Source organism: Tupaia chinensis, unplaced genomic scaffold, assembly GCF_000334495.1.
Source record: "Tupaia chinensis unplaced genomic scaffold, TupChi_1.0 Scaffold144010_1, whole genome shotgun sequence".
Lineage (NCBI taxonomy): Eukaryota > Metazoa > Chordata > Mammalia > Scandentia > Tupaiidae > Tupaia > Tupaia belangeri.
This window is the reverse complement of record NW_006203862.1, coordinates 1,539,453-1,558,302: the sequence shown is the minus strand read 5'-3', so window position 1 is coordinate 1,558,302 and position 18,850 is coordinate 1,539,453. Positions and strand designations below refer to the sequence as shown.

At 42.7% G+C, this 18,850-nt stretch overlaps 1 protein-coding gene across 2 annotated transcripts in view; it reads right to left on the bottom strand.

Moving 5' to 3' along the window:
* GCLC (glutamate-cysteine ligase catalytic subunit) overlaps positions 1 to 18,850 on the bottom strand; it is a 61,385-nt gene that overhangs the window by 6,963 nt on the left and 35,572 nt on the right. Inside the window, exons 4-12 of one of the 2 annotated variants that reach the window (XM_006165712.3) lie at positions 14,817 to 14,930; positions 13,190 to 13,248; positions 12,962 to 13,095; positions 4,477 to 4,551; positions 3,898 to 4,014; positions 2,632 to 2,770; positions 2,065 to 2,177; positions 912 to 1,004; positions 510 to 614 (exon numbers count right to left, since the gene is read on the bottom strand). In XM_006165712.3, coding sequence (XP_006165774.1) covers positions 510 to 614; positions 912 to 1,004; positions 2,065 to 2,177; positions 2,632 to 2,770; positions 3,898 to 4,014; positions 4,477 to 4,551; positions 12,962 to 13,095; positions 13,190 to 13,248; positions 14,817 to 14,930 — 949 coding nt within the window. The remainder of the gene's footprint in view (positions 1 to 509; positions 615 to 911; positions 1,005 to 2,064; positions 2,178 to 2,631; positions 2,771 to 3,897; positions 4,015 to 4,476; positions 4,552 to 12,961; positions 13,096 to 13,189; positions 13,249 to 14,816; positions 14,931 to 18,850) is intronic. The other variant, XM_014583031.2, reaches the window with a different exon arrangement.

The following is an 18,850-nucleotide window of genomic DNA, read 5'->3' as shown; positions in this document are numbered from 1 at the left end:
TTCTCGCTTTCTGTCTCTATGTCTCTCTCTGTCTGCCTGGCGAGCACACGTGCCCTATAGCGAAAATCTCTCCAAAAAAAAAAAAAAAAAAAAAAATTCAGGGCCAGCAGGTGGTGTGGAGGTTAAGGTGGCTGGATCCCACTGGCTACATGGTTCAAGTTCTGAACCTAGTGGTTCTAAAACACTCCAGGAGTGTGTGTGCGTGCATGCAAAACATCCTGATAGGAGAGTAGAGAAGGGACTGAGGCATGACCATCACCCATGGGGGGGTGATTTCTCACTTTTTCTCTCTCCCTCCCCCACCCTCTGGGTGAGCACCTGTGCCCTATATAAATAGCAGAAGCTAAAAAAGCAAAACAAAAGGAAAAAAGAATAAGGAGGAAGGAGAAACATTTTATTCTAATGGGTGAACAAGTCTGAATGAAGTGAGTCGAAACAGATAATACACATGAATAAGTAAACCTGTCTAGATACCTCTGTGCCCACCACCACCAAGGGCACACCCTTACCTTTGACAGTGGAATGAGAAAATCCAGTTTGTACGAAAGGATCACCCTGGTGAGCAGGACTACAAACACCACGTAGGCAGAGTTCTCAAAATCCGTTAACTGAACCTAGACAAGCAGAAACAAAGAGACGTCACGGACCAGCTGCATGAACGTGCTCCACCTGGCCCTCCTCAGCTGATGTCATTCTAAGCCACTTCCTGACTCCCCATCCAGGTTTGGAAGCCCTCTGCCCACATCATACTTGGAAATCAACCCTCCTTAGCCTTTGGACTTGCCTTTAATAGGTACTTGATTTTATTGCCCTGCAATAACTTTAAGCACCTTCTGATAAGAGCATCAGAAAGGGGGGGGGCAGTCAGAAGAGCATTTCTGAGTCTGTTCATGGCAATGTGGATGTCTTACCTCCATGGGTCGGAATTCAACTCTCCATCCAATATCTGAGTTTGGAGGAGGGGGCTTAAATCTCATTGTCTGCCAATTTGTGGACTGAATATTCTATGATTTAAAAAAAAAAAGAGAGAGAGAGAGGATCACATCCAGGAAAAGGTTAAGATGACTTGGTATTTAATTAGAGATGAAGACTATTCATCGTCTTCACCAAATAGTCAATTTACAAATACAAAAACACCCCACAATTTAAGATTTTCTTGGTACATGACCCCAGGAAAGCAAAATGACTGTTATCTAACAAAAGTTAGATGATATATCTACAGCTGAAATAACCGATCATGTTACATTTTTGTGCAACATATGTTTGAATGGGTCACCATCAAACAAACAGGAGGAAATTCTGAACAAGAAAATTTAGAATCAAGAGAGAACCTAAGGGACCAGCAGTTGGGGTAATGGCTATGGCACTGGATTCCCATGTAGTTGACTGCAGTTTGAGTCCCGGACCTGGTAGCTTAAACTCATACCAGGCGCATGTGTGTGTGTGCCCAGGATCCTGAGAGGAGAATGGAGGAAAAGGGATGGTGGAGTGGCCATTGCCCCGGGGGGAGTGATTTCTCTTTTCGTTTTCTGTCCGACTGGTGAGTGCAAGCACCCTATAGCATAAATCTCTCAAAAAAAAAAAAAAAAAGAAAAGAAAAAAAAAAGAAAATTTAAAAAGAGAGAACTAAGAGTAATAAAGTAAGAGTACTTTTTTAAAGAAAATTTTGCCAGAGGGTGTACACACTTACCAGAAAGATTAAGAGAGAGAAAGCACCCTTCACAACAGGACATGGTTACACCACAATCCTTTCTCCTCCTTTTTTTCCACCTTGTTGGGAACTGGGGCATGTACCCATATGTGTCCAACATGTTTTTCAGGCTTCTGAGGCTGGGATTTGAACTGCACAGTTGGCCATGTAGGGTCTGGCTCCCTTAATCGTCAGACCACACAGCCAGCCCCAAATAAAAGTACTTTAAGCCTGTTTTTAACTGTTCGTAGTTCTTCACTGTACTGAGTAATAATAAAAGGCACATGAGATTTCTATTGTCACTACTCTTAAAGGTACAGAAAGCTGCTGGCAGCTTGGTTCATGAAGTGAAATGCATTTAAAACAGGCGATACCTCAAAATGGTCAGACTCGGTGGCATCATTCAGGTGTATTTTCTCTTCAAACAGAGTCAGTGGGTCTCTAATAAAGAGATGAGCAACATGCTGGGCCAGGAGATGGTCAATGCCTGCAAAGACAGATCCCGGGGAACTCACTGTACAGAGTGACATTCGCCTTTGTCCAAGTCCAGTAAGAAGACAGGACAGCTCAGGAAGTTGGAGGAGAGGGTGTCTAGATGCTTAGGAAATGGCTGGCTTGCTCAGTGTTCTCACCTCACCCAGGATTATGTCCTGTGGATACCGGGGAAGCATCAGCATTTTATTTGCTACGTACACAATGCCTGTTGGGGCACTGATGTGGGCCTAGGAATAGACCTCCAAAGCAAGTTCCTTTTGCTAAAAGTCAAGAAGATCTCACAAATATGTGGAACTTGAAACTTTAGGAACAAGTAGCCTCATAAGAAACATTAGAGATGTCACACTAAAAATAGAAACCAGACCAGAAGTCAGCAAAAGAGTTTAAAAGAGTTTTGGAGTATTAAAGGTATACCGTCGAACTACAAAGATGGAATAGACACTCACCTTCCCGCAATAGTTGTTCATAGATTTCTTTATCTATTGTTAAGTCGATGTCATTATATTTCTCACCACACTTAGACAAGTAGCTGTCTATTGAATCATATCGGGATTTACTGATCCTATAGTTATTGTTCTTCAGTGGCTAAAATTAAAAAAAAAAAATGTTATCCTATGAAGTGATGTAGAGATAAATATTCCAACTAATTATGTAAAAATGCTATTTATTTTTATAAAAACATATAATATAAAAACATCAATAATATAAAAACATCAAGCCACACAGTATATTAGAAAAAAATAAACCCTAAAACAAGTATTACTAGAGAAATTTACACTGTAAAAAATTGGGGGGCAATCTAAGTATCTTTTTTTTCCTAATATGATTTAAATACACTTTTTACTTCTTAAAGCAGATCATTTTCATTAAGTTAGGAAAATAAGTGCCAAGGTGGAAAGTTAAAAAAAAAAATCAAACCAAAAATCTATAATGTAAAACAAAGCTATCAAAATATTTTATTTTTGAAATATTTTCCTACTTAAAAGACTTGCTCCACAGTTTATGAATAGTTACATAAAGCCCAGAGCAGTAATAGTGTCACTCGAGTCAAGCCAATCAGAATCACTTGTTGGCTCCTTTAAAAACATCTAGGTCCGGGTTGCTTACAGTCCTGGAGATTCTTATTTATTAGGACTTGGTGCCTACTGAGCCTGGGTGTCTGTTTTTAAAGGTCTCCATAGGTGGTTCTGGCTGTACACCTGGATGGAGAGATGCAGGCTTAGAGTTCAGCATGCAAACAAGAGGCACTAAGCTACCCTTATTAGGCAAAGCCTGACCCTGTGTATGGACAAGTAATCTGACAAGTTACACTTTCCGAGCAGAGAGCATTGTGTAGCACCAAAAAGCACTCAGGTAGCACCAATAAGCCTTTCGATAAAAAAAAAAAAAAACAGCCATCAGCACTGATTTCCAGAATAGAGGAAAATGGAACCACTAATTTAAAAAGAAGCAAAAACCAACAGTTTTTAATAAATGATAAAAGTTAAACCAAATCCACCCAAACCAAATTACTCTCCTGACATATTTATACCAAACACTATGAGGTTGAAGACTGGAAACAGAGCCAGGTTCATAATCTATATATTTCTCCCCTCGTGTGATTAACTCACTCAGGATAAAAATCTAAGGGAGACCGCAAGAGTATAAGTAGTTACTATAACCCCATTTTAATTGCTTGATTTAAAGGGCTATTAAGGAAAAATCATTCCCACCTCCAGTCCTCTTTCCTCCCGAGTTCTATCATCTACAGATGCAGAAATCACTCCCCAGCGACAATCAATGTCTGACACATAGCCTCGGTAAAAAGGAGATGCAGCACTCAAAGCCATCTAAAAACAAACAGAAGTCAGCTCCTGCGGGTTCGAAGTGTCATCGACATGCTGAACAAAGCTTCATGCAGTTATTTTCCTGGTCAAGAAGAATCAGTTTATGCAAACCATACCAAGTTCTACTACATCTACCGGTGCCTGCTTTCTTACAGTGAAATACACCAGAAATACTTCAGTTTGGTTCATCTCAATGGTCCTTTCTGCACTGTGAGGACATGAAGCATGGGAGGGAGAAAATGGACACACTCCTACTGGGTATTTAACATACACGGGTTTAACTAGCAAAGTAAATGTCTACAGCTGAGACTCCTGGTTCATTAGCTCTCAGTCCACATATGGTTTACAGTAGTTCATTTCTGGATGAAGTCTCGACTGGACTTAAAAGGCACACAGCAAATCCTGCACATGCATTTTTCTATTTATACAAAGAAATATTTAATATAAGATAACATTTTTACTCACGACAATTGGGCAGATAGTGGCCAACTGATCATAAAGGTATCTGGCCTCAGATATGTTGCAGGCTTGGAATGTCACCTGTTGAAGAATTACAAGTTAATTAACAACAACAAAAAATCATTAGCACCCTCCTCCCCAAGCAGTAAAGACTGAGGAAGATGGCTAGACAGGGAGGGGACAAAGTCATGGCACTTCATTGGTGACAACCGTTAGTGCAAGGATGCTGGTTAAAGCCGTCTTGGGTGAACTGAACTGGAAAATGGTATTTAATCAAGGTCTACTACTTACAGACAGCTAATATAAACAACCGAGTTCCGAAGGAAAATAGGCTGAAGAAGTCAGGAAAGAAAAGCACACAATAGATGGTGGAGCTCAGCAAGGCATTTCCCCTCCACTGGCTTATTTCTTCCAGTTTCTTATTTGCTTCAGTTAGTTGAGGGATGTAGGCTGTCAACAATAGCTTTCAAATTTCGGGGGTGGCCGAGTGGGGAATACTGGGGAGGAGGCAGGACTAGGAAGACAGGGAAACAGTTTTGAGATTACAACTGTCCAGGAAAAGCTGAGGAGGGCTGGCGGGAAGAGGCACACCAGTCAAAGTGGGAGGCTTGGGACCAGAGGGACAGAGAGAGCGAGGGGTGACTCCAGGTTGGCCCAGCTATTCCTAGGATACACAGAAAGAAATCAGAGAGGAAGAGGTGCCATGATGAAACTGGCTAAAAGGCCAAGAGGACAACAGACAAAAAGCCTGTAAATGGCTGTGTCTCCAAGGCTGCTTTGTCCAGAAAAATGGGAGCTGGAGAACTATTTGGGAAGTAAGCTCACATGATGTCCCAAAGACAGGGAGATCACCCAGGAAGCCTGCACTAGAGTGGCCAACAGGGCATCTAGGAGTTAGGCGGAGAGTCCAGCCAGGTGATCCAGTGTGTGGTATGCGGGACGGCAGCACTACAAGGCACAAGGCTGACCACAGGCTCGGATCCCCCAGTCACCTTGAGAACACTCAGAGCAGGTGTGTGGGTGGCCAAAATCTTGAGGAGCTGGAGGCTAGGAAAAGGGGATTGTGGGATGCCAAGACCCTGCTGAATGTGTGTGCGTGTACATGCATTCTCACACACACACACACACACACACACTCTTTTATTTTTAATTTTTAAAAAAAGGGAGGTAGGAGGAGCCTTCAGCACAGTGGTTAAGTGCAGTAATGAAGATCCCACATGACAAACTGGGGTTCAACTCCTAGCCCCACAGTACGCCCTGCAGGTTCCAAGTGTCCTGACAGGATAAGAGAACCGGAGGAAAAAAGGACTGCATGCGACCAGGCCCTGTGGTGGTGGTGGTAGGCGTGCATGGGGCGGGGGTGGATGGGGGGGTAATACTTTCTCTTTCTCTCTCAAGTGCTTCCATGCACCCTCTTAAAGAGAGAGACAGAGAAAAACATCACAAAACATGGTTAGCACAAATCCTCTATAATTACCTAAAACAGATCAAAATTCAAAAATATGCCTTCTTTTTGAGGGTGGGGAGTTGTAGAAGGGGCAGGGAAAACAGGGTTTAAGTTAGTACATGTGTAACAAGTCCAATTAGGGAACAGTCAGCTTCCTGTTCTTGTTATTCAGTAATGACAGTTTGAATTTAGTAGTTGGTGCAGGAAATAATTTCAGTGTCTTAAGACTTGGAATAATAGTAGCTGACAGAATGTTTATTGCTACAATCTTAACCTGTTAGTTCCAAAAGTTTAGCTAGGTCTGCTATTTTTTTTTTTTTTTTTTTTAATAGCAGACAACTTCCGCTGGACACTGACATGCTTACTTGCTGTTTTAATAGCATTTCATGGCAGTGTGGTGACTAGTTAGATAATTTAGTATCCTGACCTTTTTTTTGGAGAGTTTTTTGCTACAGGGTGCTCGCCAGACAGAGAGACAGAAAGCGAGAAATCACCTCCCCAGGGAGGATGGTCATGCCACAATCCCTTCTCCTCCATTCTCCTCTCAAGATCTTGGGCACGCACGCACACGCGCCCAGTGTGAGTTCTAAGCCACCGGGTCCGGGACACAAACCGCGGTCGACTACGTGGGAATCCAGAGACATAGCCATTACGCTAACTGCTGGTCCCCTAGTCCTGACCTTCTTATAATTGCTGGGCTAATGCATAAATCGGCACCACACTTTAAAAGGTGATGACAATTAATTAACCATTATAAATTAATTCAAAGTGAAGTGCTATGTCATAGACATCAAGGAATAAGAGTTTAAAAGGCTAAAAATGATAAAGATTGGGGAACAGCAAGTAGTGTGGTAGTTAAGACACTGGACTGTCACATGGTCGGCCAGTTTGAGTCCTGTATCTGGCAGTTAGAAAATTATGCTGGGCATATGTGTGTGCTTGCTCAGAATCCCAAGAAGAGAATGGAGAAGTACTGCAGTATGGCCATCCACCAGGGGGCGATTTCTCTCTCTCTCTCTCTCTCTCTCTCTCTCTCCAATGAGCGCATGCGCCCTATGGCAAAAACCTTAAACAAAAAAATAAAGGACAAAGATCGAGAAGGAATGGCAATTAGGTCATGATAACCAAATCAAGGCTAGTTTCTGCAAAGAGGAGGAAACTTGGAAATCAGTTCGTGCACGTAAGGATTAAATGAGAAGTGGGGAACCGGGAGAAGTGAAGTGAAGGACTGCGTGCGTGTGTGTAGTGAGCCCATCCATGCGCTGTAGGCTCCCGGACAGGAGGGAGCTGGGCTACTGTTCTCTACACGAGTGTGTAGACAGTCTCTGACATTATTTAATAAAGAGTATCGTGAAGAAAAAAGAGTGATAAAGAGAACACAGCAGCACAGATAGTGAGGTACCTGAACAACTGTGATCCTAAAGGCCAAATTTAAAAGCATTAAGATGAAAAATATCTAAATATGCCCCAAGTATTTTGACTGATGAACACCTATCTCTTAGTATATTGAGTTCCTTTTCGTGTTACTCTTGGGCATGTGTGGGTGTGTGTGTGTGTGTGTGTGTGTGTGTGTGTGTGTGCATGTGTTACTTTTGTTTTTTAAATGATACTATGAAGCAGTTTTTCTCTCTAGTTTTTTGACTGGCTTCCCTTAGCTGGTCCAGTACACAGTGGATAAGTCATGGATGGATTCAGGAAAAGCCAACTCTCACAGTTTCCTTATGAAAATTAGTAATTGGAATTTAACATTCAGCTTACAATGAAGTGATTTAGTCATTTTAAATGAGTTTACTAACTATTGGGTTCTTGGAAAAATCAGGACATCTTTTTGCATAGAAAAACAGAAAAAAGAGTCATGACTTTCCTGACAACTCAGTAGCTTTCACACGAGAGCTGATATTGTGAACATCAAATCAAACAGGACATCACTGTGGAAAGGAGCTTTAACAGGAGAAGGAAAAAGCAGCTTTTTCAACTTAACAAAGTATAAATCTATGAACTGCTTCAGCTGCTGCTACCCCTTTATTTTTTTGAGAGGTTTTTGCTATAGGGAGCATGTGCTGGCCAGACAGAGAGAGAGAGACAGAGAGACAGAAAGCGAGAAATCAGCCCCCAGGGGGGATGGCCACACCGCAATCCCTTCTCCTCCGTTCTCCTCTCAGGATCTTGGGCACGCACGCACACGCACCTGGCGTGAGTTTTAAGTCACCGGGTCAGGGACACGAACCGCAGTCGACTACATGGGAGTCCAGCGACATAGCCATTATGCTAACTGCTGGTCCCTCTGCTAAGCCTTTAAAGCATCATATAGCCAAGGGGCACAGGCTGGCTTGGTGGCACAGTGGGAAAGCACGGCTCACGCGATGCCAGATCCACATGGAGGATCCTCAGATTCACTGGCTGTGTGCCCATGATCCTGGCAGGCTGGAGAGACTGGGGGATCAGTGTGGGACCCTAGTGGGGGTGCTTCCCACTCTCGAAACACACTTCATGAAAGAGAGAAATGCCACAATGACACTAGGAAATTGACAAGAGGGGACACAAAAAAGAGGAACTATGAAAAAATAGATGTTAGAGACCTAAAAAAAAAACTTTAAAATTTACTAAGAACCTAGTTTTTCAGGCTGCATTATTTTCTTGAGGATATAAAAACTTTCCTAACATGTCACAAGCTTACTGCTTATTTAATGATTCTGGAAAAGCCCCCAATCACCAACTTGAATTGTGATTAAAATGCTTTTTGTTTACAGTAACCCTATAAAAATTACTTTGGTTGGGGGCTATCCCCATAACCTAGTGGTTAAGGGAGATGGATCTCACATGGCCAATCGTGGTTTCAATCCCAGCCCTAGATGCTTCAAAAGCGTAAGATGTGGTAGAGAAGGGACTATGGTGTGACCGATCATGCGTCATCAGAGCGTCTTCTCTCTTTTTTTTTTCTCTCTGGCTAGCATGTGCACTCTGTGATGGTTGAAAAAATATTACTTTAGGGCCCAGTTGCAGTGGCTCATGCTACTAATATACTGTGCTCCACAGGCTGAAATGCATGGAAGGTCTGAGCTCAAGTTCCAGTCCCTCTAAACCTGGCACAGTGGTGTGTGCCTGTAATCCCAGTGATGCACAAATGCCGAGGCAGGAGGATTAGGAGTTCGAGACTGGCTTGAGCTGTATAGTTTAACTGTCTTAAAAAGAGCTGGGCATGGTAGCCTGTGTACTTTAGCCCTGATTGGGAGGGTGAGCAGCACGACTGGGACAGCAAAACTTATCTAAAATAAAAACTATTGGGGCCAGCAGGTGGCGTGGTGGTTAGGGCACTGGACTCCCACTAAAATATATGTCTGCTTTACTGTAATAGGCAGGTTTGAATGTTTTGTTTTTTTGAGAGGTTTTTACTATAGGGCGCATGTGCTCGCCAGACAGAGACAGAGAGACAGAAAGCGAGAAATCACCCCCTCCCCGGGGGGGATCGTCATGCCGCAGTCCCTTCTCCTCCATTCTCCTCTCAGTATCTTGGGCACACACGCACACGTGTGCCCGGCGTGAGTTTTAAGCCACCGGGACCGGGACACGAACCGCGGTCGACTATGTGGGAGTCCAGTGACATAGCCATTACGCTAACTGCTGGTTCCCGGTTTGAATGTTTTAATCAAGAGATACAGAGCAGGGATTTCTTTGGTGATTTGTGGAGTTTATCCCATTTACTAAATACTTTATGTTAATCTGTGCTTCTGATGTTTAAAATGACATGTATGAAACTGGACATATCACGGGGAAAAAGCAAACTTAAAAGTATATACCCTTAACAAAACTTAAATGGAATGGAAAATCCTATCTACAGGCAAACATGTTGACCATCTACCATCAGGATGCACATCTCTGTCTAAACACACTGTTTCAGGAGCGGATATCCCTTATGGAAGTGTACTGGAGCAACCGTGCTGTCCTTGGCAGAACACCCTGGTTTAATATTAAACCAAGAAAAGGCAACTGGTACTCTAACAGCACTCAGACAATTTGAAAGCCATGTACTGTAAGTTCTGGGGCCAAATAGTTCTCTTCAGAAATATTTGTAATTAAGATAGGAAAGTAGATATGCAGTTAAAAGTCAAAAGGTCTCTTTCTCTCTCTCTCTTTTTTTTTAATTTAGCCTGGCCATTTGTAAGGAAACTTACTTGCCTGTGTTGTTTAGAAGCCACATACTTGGTCCTACCTGTATGTGTCATGAAAAGAGAAAACAAATAGTAACCATATCCATGTAATTTATACACAGTTGGCATGAAAAAACCTGACTGTGGCATTCTGTTTGGATTATGAATAGTTTGAGAGACAAATAGCTCAGGGTACAATTGTAAGAAGGTGTGTGCACTGGCTGCAGCTGTTTGAGATGAAGGGAAAGCTGGGATTCTTGGCTTCTGAGCTGAGAGTGATCAGGCAGGAGGTCTGCAGGGGCCTGACATGGGGGTGGGGGGCAGACTTTGCACTGCCCCAGGGCCCTATGGACTCTGCTTATAATCAGCTGAGGTAATTAGAACTGGACAGTAACAAGCCGTCTCTTTTTTTTCTATACTGAAATTCTCAATTTATATTTTGTGCACCCTCTTCTTCTGTTCTAACAAAATTGTAATCAAATTAAAGGCGAAAGCAAATATTTCTGATAATAAAAGCAATGAATAAATATTAGCTTAAGAGTTAGACCTAGAAAGAGCCTTAATATGAATTCCTTTTTAAAAAAATTATTTCATTTAACTTTATTTATCAATTTATTGATTTCAATTTGACCAGAGAGGAACAGAACGAGAGAGAAAGACAATGCAAGCCACCAGGTCCAGGACCCAAACCACGGTTGACCAGGTGGGAGGAGTCTAGCACCCTTAACCACCATGCCACCTGCCAGCTCCAATATAAATTCTTTTAACTGATGAGAAAAACTGAGCCAAAAGGAGTGAGTTGCCCAGATACTCAAGTAGTGACAGCCAACAGCTGATGTGTCCTTCCACTCCATCTTAAGTGGCCTGGGCAAAATCACTGCCAGGGCACCCATAATGTAATCAGATCCAGGAAACAGTTTAAATGAGTAAATAGAGAAAAACTATTTTACCCCCTGTGTAACTTAACCAAGGGCAAGGCAAACACAGGCTGCTAAATATTTATTTTTTATGCCACCAGATGGCTTTGCTCAAATGTAAAAATCTCAAGTCCAAATAACCCTTCCCTTGCATCGCAAAGTCCTTGGAGCACTTCCATCACTGCTCATTTCCAGAAACAAGAGACTTGAACAATGCGGAACCACCTCACTGCTTGTCACTAGATGGCAGTAAAAATTAGGCATACAGAAAAGAGAGCAACCACAAAATATCCTGCATTTTAAATTAATTAACAGTAACGTGTGCTTGGAGTGAACTATAGATTCTGCAGAACTCCTAGTAATGAATTTATGAAATATTTTCATTGGTTTTCAGAAAGACACATAGGCTATCACTCAACCTAATTTTATTTATAAATATTAAGTTTATTTCTTCCCTGGGAGAGATAAGGGGGAGGTCTTGACAATGTGACCCAACCCCCAGCCTCGACCAGCCCTGGATGACAGGCAAGCGCCCAGCATACTCAGGAGGTCTTCAGATGCAAACCTGGAACTTTCCCAAGTGGGTCAGTCTTTCAGAACAATGTGTTTTACTGCCGTGCCACCATCTGTCCCTAACTGTGATTTTTTAAAACAGAAAACACACGCATGTAAAGAAAACCATCAATAGAAAAGGATGAGAGCACTTTGCCTCTGTGGACACTTGAAACGATACCTGGAGACAACAATTGCCCATCCCAAATCCCATGGCGTCCATGTAAATATGGTCCGGCTTGGAAGCCCTTGCTGCCTCATCATCTTCAGGAAACGTTTCTATAAACGGAGATGGTGTATTCTTGTCCTTAAATACTGTGTTAAGAGAAAAAACAACGGTTGCAAGTCAAGGATGAAATGACGATTCAACTGGTATCTGTCCCATCAATTTATTGATTTCAATTTGACCAGAGAGGAACAGAACGAGAGAGAAAGACAATGCAAGCCACCAGGTCCAGGACCCAAACCACGGTTGACCAGGTGGGAGGAGTCTAGCACCCTTAACCACCATGCCACCTGCCAGCTCCAATATAAATTCTTTTAACTGATGAGAAAAACTGAGCCAAAAGGAGTGAGTTGCCCAGATACTCAAGTAGTGACAGCCAACAGCTGATGTGTCCTTCCACTCCATCTTAAGTGGCCTGGGCACAATCACTGCCAGGGCACCCATAATGTAATCAGATCCAGGAAACAGTTTAAATGAGTAAATAGAGAAAAACTATTTTACCCCCTGTGTAACTTAACCAAGGGCAAGGCAAACACAGGCTGCTAAATATTTATTTTTTATGCCACCAGATGGCTTTGCTCAAATGTAAAAATCTCAAGTCCAAATAACCCTTCCCTTGCATCGCAAAGTCCTTGGAGCACTTCCATCACTGCTCATTTCCAGAAACAAGAGACTTGAACAATGCGGAACCACCTCACTGCTTGTCACTAGATGGCAGTAAAAATTAGGCATACAGAAAAGAGAGCAACCACAAAATATCCTGCATTTTAAATTAATTAACAGTAACGTGTGCTTGGAGTGAACTATAGATTCTGCAGAACTCCTAGTAATGAATTTATGAAATATTTTCATTGGTTTTCAGAAAGACACATAGGCTATCACTCAACCTAATTTTATTTATAAATATTAAGTTTATTTCTTCCCTGGGAGAGATAAGGGGGAGGTCTTGACAATGTGACCCAACCCCGAGCCTCGACCAGCCCTGGATGACAGGCAAGCGCCCAGCATACTCAGGAGGTCTTCAGATGCAAACCTGGAACTTTCCCAAGTGGGTCAGTCTTTCAGAACAATGTGTTTTACTGCCGTGCCACCATCTGTCCCTAACTGTGATTTTTTAAAACAGAAAACACACGCATGTAAAGAAAACCATCAATAGAAAAGGATGAGAGCACTTTGCCTCTGTGGACACTTGAAACGATACCTGGAGACAACAATTGCCCATCCCAAATCCCATGGCGTCCATGTAAATATGGTCCGGCTTGGAAGCCCTTGCTGCCTCATCATCTTCAGGAAACGTTTCTATAAACGGAGATGGTGTATTCTTGTCCTTAAATACTGTGTTAAGAGAAAAGACAACGATTGCAAGTCAAGGATGAAATGACGATTCAACTGGTATCTGTCCCACCCCACTGTCTTGCGATGTACTTACTTGGTACATTGATGACAACCTTTTCTCCTCGCCTATGTCGGATATTTCTTGTTAGGGTACTAAAACAGACAACCAAACGTCATAAATCAGTCACCTACGAGTCATCATGTAAAAGAAGAATTTGAGCATACACAAGTAAATGGAATCAAAACCTACCTCAAACCAATTCCCTAAGACAATCCTACAGAAAGTACATGTGTGCCAAGAGACTAAAGGAACTTCCTGAACGAAGGTTTGCATCACCACAGGTTCCCCTGGCTCTCGGCTCTGGCTTGAGAATGCCACTGTCTCCCCCTGCTCAACCTCTGCTTCTGCAGTTCCCTGTAACTTACCAAATCAAGGCCGGTTTCATCCTATACTTCGAACATTTCCCATGTTAATTCCAAAGACTTTCATACTCATTTCCCCAGACATCTCTGAAATCCCAATCCCCTGTTCTCCCTTCCCTCGGTCTGTAGAATGAATGTGATAAATATACTCCAGACATGTGCTGTCTGACCCAGAAGCTACCAGGCACCTTGTGGCTATTACGTGCTTGAAATGTGGCTAGTCCTAACCAAAACATGCTGTGAATAAAATACACACCAGATCTTGAGGACTTAGTACAACAAAAAACGAAGTCTGACTTTGCACAAATAATTTAAAAATACTCATCACATATTGAAATAACATTTTGGATCTACTAAGCAAAATATATCATAAAATGAATTCCACCTGAATTTTACATTCAACATGGCTACTAGAAAATGTACGATTACCTCTGTGGTTGGCATTACGTTACTACTGGACGATGCTCATACATACTAAGCCTGCTTTGATCTCCTCAAGAAGCAGCCTCCTTTCTCTAAAGAGGACCTCTGGCACTACCAGCTTTTGACATCTGTCATAATCTTTTCTTGTAGATCTGAATGTTTTTATTTTCCTTTAAATACACAACAATTGAAGCTGGAAATGTTGTCTCCACCCACGACTCTGCCCGTGGCAGGTGTGCAGGCTTGTTAAAGAAATGAACATGGAGAAGCGCCAGTGTCCCTAACTCTGGGTCAGGAGCCTAAGCACAGAATAATGGGTGAGAGCTTAAGGTATGAAGCCAAGATGAGATTGGTAAGGCTCCAAAGTAACATAAAACCTAATAGTTAAACCACAACTTAAGAGAATTAGAAGTTAATAGAAGGTAGAGAAGGTGTGTGTGTGTGTGTGTGTGTGTATGCTGTACATATTTTACTTCATTACCTCAGTGTGAGAGGAGATCACAGATATTGGTGGTAACTTACAAAGCAGGGGAAAGGAAAGAATAATGAAGGGAAAGCTTCGTGAAATAGGTGGTTCCAGAACTATGATCAGAAAGAACCTGCTCATTAAAGGGGAAGACAGTGGCTCCACTAGTGACTTTAAGACGACTTGGAAATAGACAAATTAAGCCTGGATACAAGAAGCAACAATCAAGTACCCTTGGGAATACTGAGCATGTGAACAGGTACACGTCTGCTGTTTTCTCTGGTTATTTAGGAAAGCAGCCAGAATTCATTATATGCATAAAAAGGATTTCTAGACAGAAATATCAAACTTTCAGAAGACAGGGATCTGAGTGAAGGGCATCTACATTTCAACACAAAGCCATACTCACCCGAAGCGGGGGTGCTTGTTTATTGCTTCATCTGGAAAGAAGAGGGACTTGGAAGCTCCTCCTTCGACCGGGTTGGGTTTGTACTCGGGCAGTGTGAACCCAGGACAGCCTAATCTACAACAAATTGGAGAACTAAATAGATGGGACAGGACTAATTACATGTAGCCTTGCCATCACTGCACCTGTTATAAACACCTCACATATGTGTTCTGTGTACATAAAAAGATAGCGTTTTGTAAAGACCGTGCCCCTTTTCCGCCACTACCTGGAACTCTGTCACCTTGCTCGGCAAATCTTCTTGTGTGGTCCTGGTCCATGACTGACTTTACTAGTCTGCATGCACAGCTGCTGGGCACCGACTGCAATCGCCCATCTGTCCCCAGCCTCCTGACAGGCATTATTGGGATCTGGAAGGGTTTTTTTTTTTTTGCCTCTGCAGGTCACTTCACATGTCCTTCAAGGACAGGTAGTAGTATCTCTGTAGGTGTCCCCACTCACCCCTGAGATCTCCCTCTGAAGCCTGAAACTCAACCCTGTTATCTCACTTGACCTAAAGAAGAGCTCTAATTCCAACAAAGCAAAATGAAGTTGCACGCTGCTCTCGAAATATAAAGCTCAACCCACACATGGTCACTGCAGTGATGCCACCAGTTACTCCAAGTTGGGAGTTTTAAGGTCAATGTTAAGTGCGCAGTGAGGGAGAACAAAGACTAACAAAGTCAGTGAAACTGAAACAAGGGAAGCTCTTGTCAGGGTTTTAGATCAGTGGTAGGAAGCTTTGGTTTGAGGGCCAAGACTAACCCGTGCCTTATTCTCAACCCCTACCTTTTATAAAATGAAGTAGCTGTTGGCTGCCCACATCCACTTTGTAAACAAGAGCTGCAGTGTTGATCTTATCTGAAAAACAGCTCCCAGCTCTAAAGTTCCTGAGAACTCCTGTCGTATGCACATTATGTACTATGTACCTGCAACCTTCAGAAAAGTCCTTCAGCAGCGTGACAAACTTAAATCTGGGGGATTCTTGCTAACCTGAGTCAGATTATGTGAAGAGAGAAGGAGCATGTGTTCGGGTGGCAGGGAGAAGGAAGAGTCAGACCTGCAGACCATCAGACACAGAGTACTGCTTTCTCCCACGCCAGTGCAAAGCAGGGCCTTCTGCAACAAAGGGGATGTTTAACACCTGCACTGCCCAGACCTAGGCGGTAGTCACTAACTGCATGTGGCCACTGAGCACTTGAAGTGACACTAGTATGGTCGCCTGAAATTTCCATGTCGTGTACGTTTAATCAATGTAAATGTAAATCATCTCTTGGTCACTGTTTTGGGCTACAGTTCCAAATAATGTAGATAAAAGGGGGATGCTTCTAACAGGTAAATAACTAGTAAGTACTCTTGTTTTGCATATAAGTCCAGAAACAATATCACTGCCTAATACGTGTAGCGAGGCTTTTACAAAATTATAGATTTTGGGGATGGCAGGTGGCGTGGTGGTCAAGGGCACTGGACTCCCACAAATCCAACTGTGGTTTGAGTCCCAGAGCTGATGGCTTGCTTTCTCACTTTCTCTCTCTCTCACTCTGGCCCTCTCTAGTCAAATAAAAATAAATAAATAAAGTCAAATAGAGTAAATATTTAAAAAATTATTATTATAGATTTTTGGGACCAGAAGATAGCATAATGGTTATGTCACTGGACTCCCATGTAGTTGACTGCAGTTTGAGTCCCAGACCCAGTAGCTTAAACTCATACTGGGCGCATGTGTGTATATACTCAAAATCCTGAGAGGAGATTAAATAGAATGGATTGTGACATAGCCACTCTCCTGGAGTGATTTCTCATTTTTCTATTTCTCTGAAAACAAAACAAAACAAAACAAAACTCCTAAAAAAAATTAATGATTTTTAAAACAAAACTTATTCCTCTGTTTCAACTCTCCCCTCATAACAACCTAAGAAGCTCTATCTTGGACTAATCTGTGACAAGGTGGTAATGCTCTGCTCAAAGCAGCTGGATCCCTGAGTGAGCAGGTGGCATATTGATTAAAGTGCTGGACTCCCACAGGCTGACTGTGGTTCATATCCTGGATCTGGTGGCTTGCTTTCTCACTCCCTTCTCCCCTCTGGTGAGCATATGCACACTATAGCAATTTTTTAAAAAGACTTATTTATTTTATTTTATTATTATTTTATAATTTCATCAGAGAGAGATAGAGAAAGGGAAAGTGAGAAAGCAAGCCACCAGGTCTGGGATTCAAACCTCAGTTGGCCATGCAGGACTCCAGTGCCTTAACCATCATGCTACCTAACCAGCCCCAGTAAATAATTCTTTAAAAAAAAAAGAAAAGAAAAGAAAAGAAAAGAAGCTGGATCCCACATGGTGAATCCAGTCTGAAACCCCAGATATGCTGGGCATGTGTGTGAATGCCAGGATCTGCTGGGCTAGAGAACTGGAGGAAGAGGAGTGTGGCATTGCCAGAGCCTACGGACAGTGCTCCTCTCTCTAGCTCCCTCTCCCATGAACGTGTATAACACGCTTTCATGAGCAAAGGAGGAAAAACAGAAGCTGAATTTTTCAAAAAGACACACTAGGGGGGCTGGCAGGTGGTGTGGTGGTTGAGGCACTGGATTCCCACATGGTTGACCATAGTTCAAGTCCTGGACCTGGTGGTTTGCTTTCTCGCTTTTCCTTTCTCTCTGGTCAAATCAATACAATGATGATGATGATAATAAATAAAATGAATAATTAAAAGAAAGGACACAGTAGGTTTCACTAAAAACTTTACTTTGTGGCCCAGAAGAATACACATATCAATATTACATATATAAATACCTAAATTTAAAAATAATATGATTAAACAATTTTGGCTTGTAAATATAAACCCCATTATTTTTAATTTGCTAAGTGAAATATACAAGCCCAGTAATGGTAAGGAAAAAAGGAAAAGTGTAAGATGAAAAATTTTTACAGTTCACCTTGTCAAATAACATCTGCAATCTATTTGTCTACTCTCTTATTCTAAGGTTTTCATAACAACTCACACCAACAGCCTTGAAATCTCTTCTGTCCCCACCAAGCTCACTGATTTTGCCATCCGTCAGGACACCCACTTCTTCCATTTCCACCACCCATGCTCAGCCATCCCACCGCCATCTTCCCGAGGGAGCCCCTTACTCATCCTTGAAGTCATGACACCTGCTCCACAGCCATTCTCATGCTACAGCCCAAATGAGAGCTAAGAAATAAAAATGGGATGCTATCTGCCCAACCCAACCTTCCCAAGGCCTTCTCCTACTTTTGGGAGAACCAAGGTAGCCCACCAACTACCTGCCCAGCCTCACCTTCCCCTGATGCCCTCACTTTCGATTTGTCCTCAGCCTCCTAGTCACATGGCCAACTTGCTTTCATCTAATTCCCAGACTGTTATGTGCTCACGTGGGTCACACACATGCCACTCTCCTCCTCTCCTAGAACTATGGATACCCCTTTGACAATCCTTCAGAGAAGCCTTTCCCCACACCCCCAGAGCCCAACATGTAGCTGCGTCAGGCTCTCTGCTCTGCAGCTCTTTTCCATGGCCTTGCCCCAACTTGACATTCACTGCATCTGTGGGTGTCCGATTAATCTCTGCTCCACCCCTCACATAACCCCAGCTCCGAAAGCCTATCTGTTCCCCTCATGGCAGCATGCCCATTCTGCCTGCGCCCGGCTGGAGCAGGCACCAAGTATCTGAGTGAACAGCAGGGTCCATGACTTTTTACCTCCTCTCAATACTGGGGCAAAGGACTGTGCCAGCTCTTACCAAAACAAGCCCATCCGCCCTCACCCTGCCAAGTTTTTTAATTTGTGGGAGTGAAAGGATCACAGAAAACAAGAGATATTTCTCTAAATGTTTGATGATTTACGCAGAAAGGACAACGGAGATTTTAAAAAAAGAAAACTCTCATTTAAATGTCCCTCTCGAACCAGTGATATGACTCTGAATGCCTGTGTTATTTATGGACATTTTTCAGAAAAGAAGGTACAAAAATAGTTCA